Source organism: Volvox carteri, assembly GCF_000143455.1.
Source record: "Volvox carteri f. nagariensis unplaced genomic scaffold VOLCAscaffold_8, whole genome shotgun sequence".
In the NCBI taxonomy this organism is placed as follows: Eukaryota; Viridiplantae; Chlorophyta; class Chlorophyceae; order Chlamydomonadales; family Volvocaceae; genus Volvox; species Volvox carteri.
In genome coordinates this window covers 2,383,241-2,399,175 of record NW_003307551.1, presented here as the reverse complement: position 1 = coordinate 2,399,175, position 15,935 = coordinate 2,383,241, and the positions used below count along the sequence as shown (strand labels likewise).

General features: G+C 58.6%; 1 protein-coding gene across 1 annotated transcript; it reads right to left on the bottom strand.

Moving 5' to 3' along the window:
* Positions 1-3,031: 3,031 nt before the first annotated feature.
* On the bottom strand, positions 3,032-14,696 carry VOLCADRAFT_57787 (uncharacterized protein; the record flags this gene model as incomplete). The annotated part of the gene is made up of 10 exons (XM_002947924.1): positions 3,032-3,280; positions 3,502-3,690; positions 8,995-9,151; positions 9,467-9,627; positions 10,056-10,272; positions 10,604-10,706; positions 11,189-11,309; positions 11,887-12,041; positions 14,065-14,314; positions 14,634-14,696. Coding segments are annotated over 10 exons (1,665 nt in total), but the record flags the coding sequence as incomplete, so codon positions are not given.
* Between the last annotated feature and the right edge of the window lie 1,239 nt (positions 14,697-15,935).

The window sequence follows — 15,935 nt, the reverse complement described above, 5'->3', positions numbered from 1 at the left end:
CAGCCAGCAACCCGCCAGCCCGCACCAGGTCCGCGGCGCTGTCGCAACAAAACACCACCCACCGACCACCCCCATGGCTGCCCGTGATCATGCCGCTGCTGCAGCTGCGAGCAGTCAGGGGCAACTGGGCGCCCTGCGAGGGAGGTGGGGATGAGGGAGGGGGAAGACGGGGCAGCGCCGCCGGCATGGGGGTGCTGTCGAGGACCGCCACCTTCTGGCAGTGGCACTATTCGGGCCCCCAATGAAAGTAGAGGAGGGTAGAGGGTTGCGGAGGAGAAAAGGCGTCTAAGAATACAGATCCTACTTCATACTCGCAACATTGTGCAACTGATGATCGGACTTCCCCCCGACTTCTTCACCGGCCTGTTCTACTATTACTTCAACAATAACATCCAGAAAGACCCATCGATAGAGACCCACCGGGAAATGCTCAGCAGCTCCGCCTCCGAAACCGCCGCCGCCGCCGCCACCAGCGCTGGCGCCTGCTGGGGGGCCCCCCACCGGACCCCCACCTCCGCCACCTGGGAGCTCCTGCACACCTTCGGGGAACTTACCACCGCCCCAGTCGATGCTCGGATCGGCGGAATCGAAGCTCAGGCTGCTACGCCGTACGACGACTCCGGCGGAGGCATTGCCATGGTCGGCGGAAGGCGGCGCCGCGGAGGTTTGGGCGTTGACGGCACCGCCGCCGCCACCACCACCACCACCACCACCACCACCACCGCGACGAAGGATGTCAGCGGCGGCGTTAACCGCCGCGGCGATCGCGCTGCCGGTCGCCAAGCCTGACGTCGCCGCTGCCGCTGCCACTGCCGCCGCCGCCGCTGCATCATGCAGGGTCTCGAAGGGCAGCGACGTAGCCCTGCCCCCGCCCATCCCCACCAGGTCGTTGAGCGCCGCACCCAGAGAGGGCAGGTCCTCCTGTCAGGGTGGTCGTTAAACACACAGGGACGTGTGCACGTGCACGTGTGCAGGGGGACGAGGGCGCGAGGGGCGCAGTGCCACGTGCGGGTGGGCCCTGTGAGGGCCAGTAGGCGATGCCCCGGTGGCTCTGTCCCTCCTATGTCCCGAGCGCATAAGATGCACCCGCAGGCGACCCCTCAGTACACTAGCCGGCCGGCGGGTGGGTGGGCCCTGTGTAGCGGGGTGCGAGTAACGCTGCACTGCACCACACGCTGCCGCTTCTCATCCCTAGTCAGGTATATTTGTGAGGCAAGGCCTGCTATGTTGTGGTATAGTAGGCGAGCACATATGCATGGAGACATAGCTTGGGAAACAAGCTTAGGGTTTGAACAATTGGAACATTTCATTATAAAATACATACATATACATTATATATTATGCACAGCGCTACGGCCGCACGAGCGCCCCCAATCCCCAGCCCCGCCACTCTGAGGCCTTGACACAAGATACCCCCGCTCCAGCCCCCCCCCTTCACCCTGATATCCACCCACCAACCTGCTGGCCTTCCCTCGGCTGACTAATTTGGTTGACATCGTTGTACGACATGCTGAAGGCGGGACGCAGGTACATGCTGGGAGAGCCGTGGCATCCAGGGGGCCCGCCGCCGGCCCCGCCACACCCACTGGCGCCGCCAGAGCCCAAGGCAGCGGTTCCGGATGCCGTACCGAAAGCTGCGCCGAGCCCGCTCACCCCAGCTTGTCCCAGACCCGCTCCCGCCCCTCCCGGGTGCAGCTCCGAAACCCTCCGTGCCTCCACCAGTCGCAGGTAGCTCAGCACGTGGCTGGGCCAGGAGTACGCCAGGATATTGTTCCTGAAGGGGCCGGGCGATGGACGTGCGGGCGGAGAGGGGTACGAATGGTTGTGTAGTTAGGTGGAAGTTGGAAGTTGGCAACACTTAACGGAATCATGGAACCCTGAATGGAACCCACATTGTATTCCCCAAGTCTTTCGCGCCGAGCCAAGCCGAGTCGAGCTGCAGTAGGTGCAACCCGAATTAGCCACCTTACCGCCGTGCCCTGCCTCACTCCCTCCTTTCCCTCCTTTCCCTCCTTCCCCCCCCTTTCCCCCCTCCCTCGCCTCACCTTCCGTTGTGGGAGTACGTCTCCCACAGCTCGGGCCGCGTGATGATGTCCGTCACCGCCGCCGTGATGGCCCCCACGTCCCCGGGCTCCACCGTCACTCCGTTACGCAGGGTGGCCACGATATCCACGGGGCCGCCGTGGCAGGTGGCGACTATGGGCACCCCGTGGGCGGCAGCCTCGATCAGGGTGAGGCCGAACGGCTCCTGGGGGCCGACCGAGCAAAGGGGAGCGGGCAAACGGAGAGGGAAGGTGGTAATGCGGGTGAGCGGTCGGGACTGAGGGGAAAGCGGGAAGGGGTGGGTTGGGAGGGTGGTGTTGGTGGGAAAGGGAAAGGGAGGCGGAATAAGGGGCAGCACGGGAAAAGCGAAGTACAACCCACAGCGCAAACCCCAAGTCCAGGCATCCTCCCAAGTCGTGCCCTCCTCCCCCAGCGTACCCTCGCCTCCGGACATCTGCCGATTGCGTACTCATGACGGAATGGGTAGAGTCATCTTGACCTTTGTGTTAGTATGAATTGATAAAAGAGTATCGAATTTGCGCATCAGTTCGCTATAGTCTAGGCGGTTAGGATACGAGATTCTCACTCTCGAGACCCGGGTTCGAGTCCCGGTAGCGAAATTGTTTTAATGAGTGTGGTCAGGCGGTATTGGTAAGACACGGACTATTGTCCCTGGGAGATTCCGGGATCGAGACCAGTCTGGGTCAAAAATCTTTCCGTGGTGGAAGAGTGCCCCTACTCGATGGACGGTGGTGACCTGGGGTAAAGTTGACTCGCGAGCCGACCAGGAATTGTTGGGCCTCCGTCGATCCGGCAAAGTCCGTTGGATGCTGGTGGTGGGTGCGGAACCTAAGCGATCCACTGAGAAGTTGACTAGGGTGACTAGATGAGGGTGCCCCGAAATACCGGGGAAGGCAGGGTTTCGCCGGGTAGCGGCCACGGGAAAGATACGCCTCCCTGTCCCACACATCATATACACATGTAACTTCTAGGGGAAAGCATCCCCTCCGCCCCTCCCCCCTTTCCTTCGCGCTCCCTCACACACCTGCAGCGCCACATTCACGAACACGCCCCGTGTTGCGGCCGCCAGGTGATAGATATCGGAAATGTCCGACTGGCTGTGCCGCTTAGGGTAGGCCACACTGCCGTACAGGTCGTACGCGTCCACGAGCTTCAGCACCCCCTCCATCACCCGGGCACTGCCACTGGCCATCGAGTCGATGACGTCACGGTTGCCCTGAGGAATACAGTACGGTAACGGTACGACATGGAAGGTACAGCATGAGCGCAACAGCGTACCGCCGTTCATACATATGGCAGTTCGGCAGGGCCCGGCACTAAAACGCCCATCTAGCTATGGACACTCTCCCCCCTCCACACACACACACACACACACACACAAACAGCATACACACTCCCAGGTCACGTCGTCAAAACACAAGCACGCAGCCAGCTCACCAGCACCAGCACCAGGTTCGCCAGGTCCCGCAGTACGGCACTGCTGCCGTACGCTTTGATCAGCGCCGCCACGTTCTTCTTGGCGTCAGGCCTGCTCATAGCCAGAATGACGGGCTTGGCGGGGTTGCGCAGGAAGCGGTGTACCTGCATGAAGAGTGCGGGAGAGCGGGGGCGAGGAATGGAGGTCTTCTTGGAGGTTTGGATAATGAGGGACAATCGAGGGATAATGACGTGCAAGCAAGCAAGAGAAATCCGATGCCAAATCAACAACTCGACTTTGCCCAGGGGGAGGGCCCCCGGGGGGAGGGGGGTTTAAGCGTCCATGCACAAATCATGCCAGGGCCAGCAACTATCTGCAGTAGGTCTCATCAGGGCGAATCAGGGTTTTGTACTTTTAGTATACTGACTAAAAGGGTACTATTAGTACCCTTTTAAGGTCAGCGTCGCTCCACCTTACACATGACTACTTCAGTGCTCCACCTCACCTCACCTCACCTCCCCCGGATTAACAACACCTCACCTCGCCCACACCGCAGGGCCCTTCATAATCGTGTAGCAGTATTAAGTAGTATCAACCCACTACACGACCCACTCGTGTTGGGAGTTCACCCCCTCCCCCCCCCACACACACACCCACACACACACCCCACCCCGCACTCAGCACCCAGCGCTGGTAAGTAACAGGTACCCAGGTTGCCACTCCCAGCAATTCATCACCTCGCGCCAAATGGGCGGCTCTGTGAACACGCTTGGTTGCGGTTGCGGTTGGAGCTGGGGTTGCGGTTGCGGTTGGGCCTGGGGATGGCTGCCCATGCCGCCACTGCCATTCGTTGTCGCGGCAGCCGTCGCCGCCGCCGCTTCCAGGCTGCTCGCCAGTAAGCCCCGCCGTGTGGGGGTAGGCGGGTGCGCGAAAGGGGAAGAGAACGATGACGGAGACGCGGATGTACCGCTGACACCTCCGAAACCACCGCCGGACTTGCGGGGGGACCGGGACAATGGCGACGGCGACGGCGACGCCTCCACCGCCGCAATTGTTTGGCTGGGAGGAATAGGTACGGCAACCCCAGTGACCCCATCGGACACAACCCGGACGGGCCTCGGGGGCCGCAGCGGCGGGGTGACGACACCCGTCGAGGCACTCGCCGCGTCCTCTGGCGATGTTGCCACTTGTCCCTTGACTCCACCTCCGGAGAAGGCGGCAGAGAACGACTTGTCCGGACTTGTGGAAGTGGCCAGCGACCCTTGGGTCGGAAGCCCGCTGGTGGCAGCAGTGGTTACTGTAGGTGTTGTCGCTGATGCTGTAGGTGTCCCCAATTCCTTGTTGGGGTGCGGGGTTGCAGCCGGTGCGCCCCAAGGTGGCAAGGGCCCTACAGGCGGCAGGAGAAAGGGGGGAGGGGGACCAAGGGAACAGCCTTTTGAAGTCATGCATGGCGCGCACAATGTTCAAGACAGGGCAGTTGCGTGCTCGGCATGCTTAAGAAAAAGCTCTGGGAAGGGAAGTACAGTTGTTAGTTGGGTTGTTAGTAGTTCCCCCGAAGTCCTGCCTCCACCCCTTCCGGCATCGAGGAAATCATCGAGTTGTCCGCCACGCCGGCTGGCTGGCCGGCTGGCTGGCTGGGAACGAAAAGGAGCTCCTCCCCTACGCCGCTCCACTCTCCTCGCCTCTCCTCTCTCCACAGCACGGAGACTACTACCGACCACACGACGCCGACTCTCTGTCCGTCTGTCCGTCTGTCCGTCTGCCCGCCCGGCCGCCCGCCCACTTATGTACGAACCGACAGGAAGGCGGACAGTCGTCCTTTCAGCCCCTCACCGCCGGACGGAGGGGCTGACTTACCGAGTGGTGGTGGTGGTGGTATTGGGTATGCGGGGGTGAGAGGAGGGAAGGGGAGAACGACGGAAACAATCCCCCCGCAGAGCACATTCCGCGTTTAGGGCCGAGGGAAAGAGAGAGGCAGGCTGCTGCAGGCGGCTGCGTCATGCAGAGTACGGGGGGTTCCCCCCCGAGGAGGATTGGGATTGGTGGATCGAAGACTCTTGAACGCGGGACGGGATGGGGAGCCGTGGTTGGTTGGTTGGTTGGTTGGTTGTTAAGGTGACGTAGCTTGCTGGTAATCTTGTATTACTCGGCCAGAAGTGGTTGGGTGTGGTTGGCGGCTTGAAAATGGCGGTGACCCGTTGAGTTATACCAGGGACCGATGGACCAATCGTTGTAGCACCCTCCCACCACCGCCACCACCACCACCACCACCACCACCAAGACGCACAAGGGCACGTACCCAAACGCACACAGCACGCATACACACATACACAAATCAACAATCCCAAGCATATCATCAATCTCCATCATACATGACGTAACTACACGTCCGGCAGTGCACAGCCGAACATCAGAACACGCGACTGCAACGGAATATGAAAGCCACGGAATACAACAAAAGCAGCTTGGAAAACAACCTGGTTGAGGTCCTGTCCTCAAACCGAGATTTTTCAGATCGACTACTGCTACATCGCTGCGCATTATTTTTTCGTCGTTATCCCAGCATCCCTTTTCCCCGTAACCACCGCCATCAGCACCCCTTAGCCGTTTGAACTCCCCCCCCCGCCAACCCCCGGACCAACCCGCGACAGTATTGAAAGCAAGGAAACCAAGAGAACGAAGGAGGACTCCCAAAGGCAGAAAAATGGGGACCTCTACTAAATCGTGAACTAGGTCGTGAAGGAGATGACGTGGCTGGAGATGACGTGGCTGGAGATGACGTGGCTGGACCCGCCCCAACGCACAATGTAATGAAGAGTGTAAAAGATAAAGATTAGTAAGTATTTAGTTCGATATTTTTATAACAGGATTGTGCAAAGTGACATAGTAGTTGTGAAACTACATTTAGCGAACAGGAATACATACTGGATCGCCGTACGTGTGGCATAATGCTGTGCTGTGCTGTGGTGCAGTACGGCATGCTGTACGGCATGCTGCAACACGGCGTGCCGAGGCGTGTGTAGGGTGCTGAGCGCTCTAGAAACGGTTCCAACACTCCGGTTGCCGCGGATTGCGAACTATTGGCCCATCAAAAGCACCAGACGAGCAGCAGACATAGGTAAGGTGCGGGCAGGCAGGTGACATGTATACATGCGGGCTATTCGCAATCAGACAAGAGCCGGAGGACCACCACCAGGCGGGCAGCAGCTCTCCGGTAGCAGCAGCTGGCAAGGCTGTGCTGCAAGTGCGAAACCCCTCGGCCCCCCTCCACCCTACCCCATGCGCAGTCCTGCTTAAGATTGTCAGGAGGGAACAGTTATGGAAGGGCAGGAGGGAAAGGCAACCACCCGCATGTAACCCGCAGGTCAGTAAGCCCGCAAACGGGATGCCTCCTTGGCGGGATGAGCTCACTCTTCCCCCATCTTCTCTAACCCTATCCGCGTGCATAAAAAGGAGGGCGATATGATATAATACAGCTACTATATTATTTATTCCCACTGATGAATTTTACCGCCCAACACCATTTCGTACCCCCCCCGCCCCCCCGGTTGGTCCCTCGGACCCCGAGCCCCACGGGTTTCGATGGCGTGTCCTTGCGTGAGCACCGGTACGGCAGTAGAGGGACAGGCTTACCGCTGATCTAACCCCCCAAGAACCTAAACTTCCAGGCACATCTAAAAAAAGGTCTGTTACTCACGACGTACATACATAAAAATACAGCTAGCACTGGATTGCGTACGTACGGGGTATATTACGTACGATGTCATACGGTGCAACAAATACGCAGAGCTTTAAATGTGGGGGAGAAACGATCACAGCTGACTGTCTGTCGCAAAGACCACAAACCCACAACGAATCAGTTAAGTAGGCACACGCAATATCCCCACACGCAGGCAGACAGGACTCCCTCCTCCGACAGCAGCCCCCCCTCCGAGGCTAAAGACTAAGACCTGTTATTGGACTACTAGGTGGCTGTTGTTGGGAAAAAGAAAAGAAAACGCACCTGCCATTCACATACACATGCACGCGCGCACAATGCCGAGTACAATTCTGATATTCGACCCCCCCCCTCCTGACACCCGTTAAGCAGCACCACTGCGACATATATACACACACGCATTCACAGCCGGAACGCAACCTCCCCCCCCCCCAAAAAAAACACAAAACCCATTTCCTCCCCGCGCACACGGCAGAAGCCCCCCAACGCCCCCGGGGTACGACTGCCTGTTGCTCGACAAAGCGGAAGGCCTGTTCAGTTATAACGGTATAACGGTTAGGACGGTTATGTCAGGTATGTGTATAACAAACCCCCATCGGTGTGGATCTGCTCTTGTTGCGGGTTGGTGGTTAGCTCCCCACACGGCGCATACTTGGCAAACAAAAGATTTTACCCGTACATTTCCACCCGTACGTAAGTGCGTACGGAAACATCCATGCGTTCATGGCCCCAGGGCCGTGCGCCGGCAACGCACGGGCCCACAAGGTGGTACGACAATTAAACCTGAAGCGCACACACTCACACATATATACACACATGGCCAAACAGTGGCCTCATATATACATACGTACGGCAGGGGAAGCTCCCTGCCCGTCTCACTGAGAACCGCCCGGCCCGACCCAGAACCAGACCCAGACCTTGGTCAAACCGCCTCTGCCCTACATCGGGACGGAGCTACATACCGACCGACCCTGCGAGAGCACAACGCGACAGCCCTCACATTCGCCCAGCGCACCTGAAGAAGGCGGTGCAGCTGTGGACGTCACCTCCGCCGCCTCCGCCTCCGCGGCCTCCACTGTCGCCGCCGCGGCCGCCAGCAACCCCACATCGTCCAGCCGACCCACCGCCGGGCCTCCGCCTCCGCCGTACGAGGTCTCCAGGGAGGGCGCCCCCGTCAGCGACAGCGAAATGCCCCGCCTGCTGGCCGCCGTGCTCCCCACGGATTGCTGGGCGGCCAGCGCCTGTGTAGGTGTCGGGTTAGGGTTAGATGGTGGTGGCGCTTGTAGCGGTGGTGGGTAGCGGTGGTGGTGGTGGTGCTGGTGCTGGCGAGGGCAGTCCGCGTGCGGGGTGCTGTCCAGCTGGAAAAATATGCTGCTACCAGTAGCTTTTACCACATCATCAAGACCGCACCAATATGTGTATGGTAGTTTCCTCACACGACACGGCGCACACGAACACTGCTCTCAATAACCAACCCACCGTGGTTGGCGGTACGTTGCGGTAGACGATGGATGAAAGAATGGATGCACGAGAGTCGGGTATCCCTACAGCAGCTGCCCCTGGCGCCCTTCCCCCTCCCCTCCCAACACAGATGGGACATCTCCAAGCACCCACCACGCCACAACGCCACTCCGCTCCAATGTCATTACGCTTGGCAGGTACGGCAGACAGTGTCTTGTACGGCAACAGTTAGCCCAGTCTCCTGCCCCCTCTCCCCACCGCTACCCTTACCACCCTCCCATCCGCATCTCTCCCCCCCCAAAACACACACACACACCCACCCCGAGTCCCTCACCGCGGTGTGCCGCTCCAGGAGCTGCGAGATGGGGTCCGCGGGCAGTGCCACCTTGAGTGCGGAGAAGTCCAGGCCCGGCGGTATGACGGCCATGGCGGGCACATGCAGCCCGGGGACACCGCGCTGGGTGAGGGCCTCAGCCAGCCGCTCGCGGTAGCTGCGGGAGAGAAGAAGGAAGGCGAGGAAAGGCGAGGAATCATACGCATTTAGAAATATATGCAGTAGTAGTAGTGGTAGTAAGTGGTGGTTACAGTTGAAAAAGTGATACGGGATTAGAGGAAAGCCAAAGTATATTCCCGAGGAAGATACCTGCTCGCAAAACAAGAGGTTGCTTCCTGATCCCTCTTTTCACCCCCCCCCTCCACCCACTTTTCCTCGTATTTCCCGCTACACCACCCGCCCGCGCGCGGTGCCCCCTCCCCCTCCTCCTGTCCCATTCCTCCCTTCTCCCCCTTCAGTCCTTTTCACTTACCCGTCGTACAACCCCCACTGCTCCTTGACCTCCTGCTGTGTGGATGTGAACACCACCACGGCGGAGTCCAGGCTGCGCTCCTCCGCCTCTATGCGGCGACTGATGCGGTAGGTGGCCTCCATCTCGGACAGGCTCACGGAGCCGCTAGCAAGCAGGTGGGCCTGGAGGGAGGGGAGCCGCAGCAGCAGCAGCAGCAGCCGTGGCAACAGCAGCAGCAGCAGCAGCCGTGGCAACAGCAGCAGCAGCAACAGCCGTGGCAGCAGTTCAGGAACGTAAGGGAAGCAGACAATGGGGCGTTGGTGATGGTTGTTACAGAGTGCAGATGGAGAAGCCTTCTGTCATACGCATCATCCAATTTTCAGAACATTAAACAAAGGTTACGACATCCGAAGGAAGGTCCACTAGTACTCCTCATAACCTCTACAACCCACCGTCCAGGACACCTCCGTACCCTCAGGCCTCAACAGCCCTCGTCAACCGCCCCTTCAACTCCCCCCCTCCCCTTCGTCCCTTTTCCCCCATCCCCTCTTCCCCCCATCCTCCAACAGCTTGTGGCCATTCCTGCCCCGCCTCGCAAAGCACAATGCACCTTCTTATTGCGGCCCAGCGAGTGCCCGGTCATGAGCATGGGGCAGCCCAGCGAGGCCGCAATGAGCGCCGCCGCCTCCCCCGCGTCAGCGTAGTGTCCGTGTACGGCCCACAGCTCCGAGGGGGTGCCGCTGGCCGACAGGCGGGCCAGGGTGCTGGTGATGTGGCGCAGGGCGCGGTCCGCGAAGTCCCGTATGTAGGGCCACAGGTCCTCCTTCCTGAGGGGGGAGGGGGGAGGGGTTGAGGGGGAGGAGGAGCAGGGACTTTGTGTGTGTTGTGAAGAGGGGGTAACGCCATGGTTCAACAACCTCTCCTCGACACCCGTGTATGGGAGCTGTACTACCGTCGGTGTTATATTGAGAGTTGCAAGGCCCTGCTCGAACAGTCTCAACCCGATACCAAATACCAGAAGACCCAGGCCAAGGCCCAAACCCCACTACTTAGCCCCACCCCCTGTAATGGCACATTGTTGCAACCTTAAGAGGAGGATGTCGACTATACGTAAATTTAAAATGTGTGCTTTACACGCATCCACGTATCACCCACTACCTGAGGTATACGTCCGATGGTCCGCACGGCAGTCGTACAATGAAGGCCCCCGTGAGTGGGTCGCTGCCGCCATCGCCACCACAAGGCGGGTTTTCAGGGCCGGCTGTAGCTGTAGCTGTAGCTGTAGCTGTAGCTGTCGTGGCTGCACCCGGCCCCGCCCCCCCCACCTCCCCTCCTGGCCCTCCGGGGTCCGCCAGCCTCTCCTGCGCCACAGAGTAGCTGGCATCCACCTGGGGGGTTTGGGGGTTGGGGAGAGTGGAGGACGAGGAAGAGGTTTGATAGGAGGGGCATTTGGAGGGTTGGGTGGGGGACGAAGAGGAGGAGGTGCGGCGACACTGGACAACATGCTGAGAGGCGACACTGGAAGCACTGGAGATCATGGCGGCTTTCCGTAACACCCTACGGACCATCACCCCCCCCCTGTGTGTTTTCCATGTGCACGGTGTGTGTGTCTGCGTACGGTATCACAAGCTGTTGTTACGACAGCAGACAATGGCCAGCTCCTGACTCGTGAGCGTGCATTTCTAGCACGACCTGCCAGCGCCTCCTCCCCAGTCTTCCCCTCCGCCCAAAACACACACACACACACGCTCCACCCCAGGGCGTGCCGTACCTTGGGGTCCGCAATGAGGCGGGTGAGGAGGTCCACTCGAGCCACGGACGGGATTCGGCCCAGAGCTCGGGCCAGCTCAACAACGTACTTCACCTGAGGGCATACATATATACAGGCGAGAAAAAATGTATGTACGATTTGGACGGATCGTACGAGCGAGTGATTCGTACTGAACTAGTGTACAGGAGCGAAAATGTACGAGAAAAGAGCCATACGAGCAGCTATCAGAAAATAATAAAAATATCGGAACGAGGATGCGTGACGGGGGTGTCTGTCTGTCAACCGCCCCAAATACCTGGGCAACTCTCCTTCCTCGGCATTTGACAGAATACGTCCTTAACACCACGTCGCTCGGCCCCTCTCGTTCTCGCACCCTCCTCCAGAAGCCGCTCAATAACCTTTCCCCCAAGGTACAACAGACACCGGGGGGGAGGGGGGAGGACTCCCAACAGAATACCACTCAACAATCGAGTGCCACCACGATACGCCTCGGCGAACCCTTTAAAATGCCGACCCTGATCACCATACGAAGCCCCCCGGTAGCTCCCTTCTCTTGCCCGGGGGGGGGGGGAAAGAGCCCTAACCCCCAACCCACATGTCGCTAACCACCATAAACGAGTGTGTCGATGTGATTCTCCCCCTCCCCCCCACCATACCCTCCCACACGCACCTGGCCCCCCGTGTCCGGATCCCGCCCTAGCTCCATTCGACTGCCTCGCACCAGGCCGTGCAGGGAGATGAGTACGACGTACAGCCGGGGATACCGGTGTACGAGCAGATCCAGATCAGCCTCGGTAGGGGGGGATACGGCAGCGGAGGGCGCTACTGTGGCCGTCGGTGAAACCGTGGCGGAGGGCATTACTGGCGGCTGGCAGAGTTGCGTGGCGCGAGGGGAGAAGGCGCCGCCGCTGCTGCTGATGCGGCCCGCCGCCGCCGCTGCGGCATTAGCCGTGGGGCTGGCGGCGCCGCTAGCTGGAGCTGCAGCAATGGCCGCGACTGACGGCACGGTGATGTTGGAGAGGCGCAGCGTCGTGGCGGTGGGTGCTGTTACGGCGGTGGTGGCGGTTGTAATTGTGGTGGGAGGGGTGGCCGTGGAAGTCGCTGGGCCGGAGAAGGCGGAGGGACAAAGAGAGGAGGACCCTACGGAGGCGGCGGAGGCACAGGCGGAGGCGGAGGAAACCGATCAAATGGGGGAAAAGATGAACCACGTGAACGAGTGAAGCTGCTGCCAAGGAAAGAGTGTACAAGAAGCGGGACTGACCAGTTGGCGTTCTTGAAGGCGGGGACACATGCGCTGCAGCGAGGTAGCAAGGTTGTGAGCAGGGTGCGATGAAGAAAAAGCAACGCATGCGAGTGCTGCTGCAAGAAGTAATAAACTGGCAGGCTGGCAGGCTGGGGAAGGCGGAAAAAAAGAATTTTAAAGAACTAAATTGACAGCGGAAGAAAAAACAGGGGCTAAGAAGGAAGGGCGGCGCAGAATGAGGCAGCAACTAGTCGTACTAGGTGAGGCAATTGACAACGTGTACGTTGCAAACGAGGGGCGGGGGGAGAAATGCCAGCTGCCCCTGGGGAAGCGTAGCGAGTGGGAAAGTCAAATGATGCGCAAACGTCGAGTACAAATACAGGAGATGGCTAAAAGGCAGTGGGTGATGATGTACAGCGTACGTACAGCACTCGTCAGTGAGACGATATGCCGTACCCGCAGTGGTTCTGGCGGTCACGGGCGACGACAGAAGTGACGCCGGGCCTCGGCTCTCCGCCGCAGAGACCTCCGCGACGCTAGCGGCTGCGGCGGCAGCGCTGCCGCCACCGCTACCTGCCGCGCGCCGTGCCTTGGCGGCGGCCGCCGCCGCCTGCTTGGCGGCCGCCGTCGCCGGGTATACGGCATCCCAGGACTGGTCATCAGGTCGGTCGGTGTCTGGAACAGTGGCCTGGTCGGCGGACAGCGGCTCAGCCAGGAGCTGTGCTGCGGCCGGATCCGCCGGATCCACCTCCTCCGTCAGAGGCTGTGTGGAACAGCAGGTCGGTGGTAGTGGATGTGTGGGAAAGGCGGGGGAGGGAGGTCAGGTGGTAGATGGGAGGGCATTGTAGCAGCCACAGAGGGTGCTACCACACGGTAAGGATGGTATACGGAGGTTACTAAGGCAAGAGATGGCATGAAAGGAGGCATGGGGAGCGTGCGGCAGCGGTCCGGGCATTAATGGGTACAAAACCTGGGCTGACGGCGTTGGGTTTGTGTAATTTGATGATGAACGGAAAAGCGTTGTGCGTGTGCGTGCTTTTTTTAGTGCAGTAAGACGGGAGGTAACGGCCTCCGGAGTGTAAACATTCATAGGCACCATTGTGCCGGCAGGCGAGTCACAGACGGATATCCATTTATACTCTGTACTACACCAGACGCGAGGTGAGGCGGAAGGTGATGCTGGTGACCTTGTCACCGTCATCCCGCACTTCGTGCAAAGGAGCTGCCTCGCGCCTCTCGCCAAGCCATGGCCGGTTAACCAAAAAAAGCTTTATCTTCTTGGAGCTAGAAAGTTTGATTATTTCCGCATCAATAAATCTCCGAGACAAAACTTGAGACAAATCTCCGATACTGTTATCTGTGCTCACACGTCTACAATTGTCGGGCCTTAGTTCGGCGTGACACAAACCCCAAAGAGATCAACCAATTAAGGTCAACGCCGAGCAGCTTTGCTACCAACAAAACAGCGAGGACCAAAGTTAGAAACCGTCGTTCGAAAGCATCTGCACTTACAGTCGGAGGCATGACCCACATCACAGGTTTTTGAAGCCAGCAGAGCTGTTAAATTTTGTTCCTCGCCTCGCTCTCACGTCCGTTCGATTGAACCGCCCTTTTCTGTGGCCAAGTCCCAACCCACCTCCAGGTTTACGGTGGTGTCCAGATCGTCAAGGTACAGGAGTGCGGTGCGTTCATCAGACTCGTCGTCTTCTTCGCCGTTGACCGCATTGACCCGACGAAGGTAGGCTTGCCGCGCGGCGATGGCGGCGCGCTTGCGCTTCATGGCCCACACACGCCACGACAGGTACTCGATGCGCGCATCCTTCTCGATTTGGTTGTCACGATTGGCGCGACACACCTGCAGACACAAAGCACAAATACCGATACATCGGACGGTGATTAACGTTAACCTTACGGCGACGCACGAGGCATTTGTGGCTGCACGTTTTTTGACTAGATCAATAGTCGCAGAGAAAATCCGCGTTCTAATTTTAAAAAATAAATAAACAAAACATAACTGACAAGTTCATATTCATCCAAAGACGTCTTGTGGTATCGCGAGGTATTGCGCGGCGTGCCGACGACTGACGTCGGACCAGCCACAACTTGCAGGCAGCAGTGGGTAACTCCTTACGCCACGGTGCCAGACTGCACGAAATAGAAAACAGGATTCGAACCTTGTTCCAGGACCGGCGCAGGGAGTCTTCGTCAAGGCTCAGGATTTGGTTCACGTAGTACTTTGCGCAGATCTGTCGATCTGCATCCACAGCCTCGGGCACTGCATATCCTGCCGCCGTCCTTGCTGCAAGTGCATCGCGACTGCCGGCGCTTATCTGCAGCGCGAGGGCCGGAAGGACCAGCGAATGGGCGAAAAGAGCGTGCAAATTACCGCCGACAGAAAATCAGGTCAAAGGACAAATGAAAATATCGAAGGAACAAGGCGAGTAGTTGTCGTTTGCGAAGGGGCCAAAAACAACCATGTTGGCGGAACAGCGCGACAACAGCGCACACGCTGACCTGTGTTCTGCAAACATTCTGCAGCCGGCGGTGCCTCTTAATTAATTTTTTCTTACCAGGGCCTCCAAGTAGGAGTCCACCCAGCTGTTTGCTGCTGTAGATACATCCATCTTGCTGACGGGCAGCGTCAACAGGAGGTCTGAACCGTGGGCTTCGCCAGTTGCTCCTGCAATGCCGCAGCAGCTTCCTGGACGACTAAGCGAAGCGATCCAGGAGCTTCCTGGGCTGTATGCGCGTCAATTGAATAACAAACGTACCAGCTTTAGGTCTCTGCTGCTGAAGAATATTTCTTTGTGTTTTGTACTTTTGTATTCCTGCCTGGATTTGATTTTAGTGTTCTGCAAGTGGAAAACTAGCACAAATCGAAAGCGTGACGAGAACTCCTGATTGTCCGGGAAGAATCAAAGTTACATGGCCGTACGGCATGACAACATCACCTTGGACGCCAAAAAATGTCCCGCTTCCCGAGAAGGCGACCATTATGACCCAACCGACCGAAGCAGCGAGCGAGCCGTTGCCAAACGCCCTCCTCGGACACACACGCACACGAGTCATCTCAACGGGCTCGGCGTCATGGCCAACGCCGGGTAATTGCAGCGGCGGCTGTTTTCTTCCCGGTCTGCTATCGCCGCTCTTCGGCGCGGGAAACACCGAAGTGCCACCCTGGCATTCGGCTGACTGAAAAGCCTTTCCGAACGATTTCCAAATCTGCTGTTGCTTTCGTGAGACATTTAGCGCAGCTGGCCCCAGCATCGCCCCAGAAAGGACGTGACATGAATATTGTATGGAATCTCCTCCTCTGTTGCCATAGACATTTGTCCTCTTCCTAATAAACGGCAAACTTCCCCGGAAATAAAGAACCACCACCGTTTTCGTGAGAAGTCTTCGTTACAAAAGGAAGTACCTGCAAGCAAAGAAAGCAGTCTTCGTGATAAGTGTTCTGCACTAGAACCTCTTGCTGA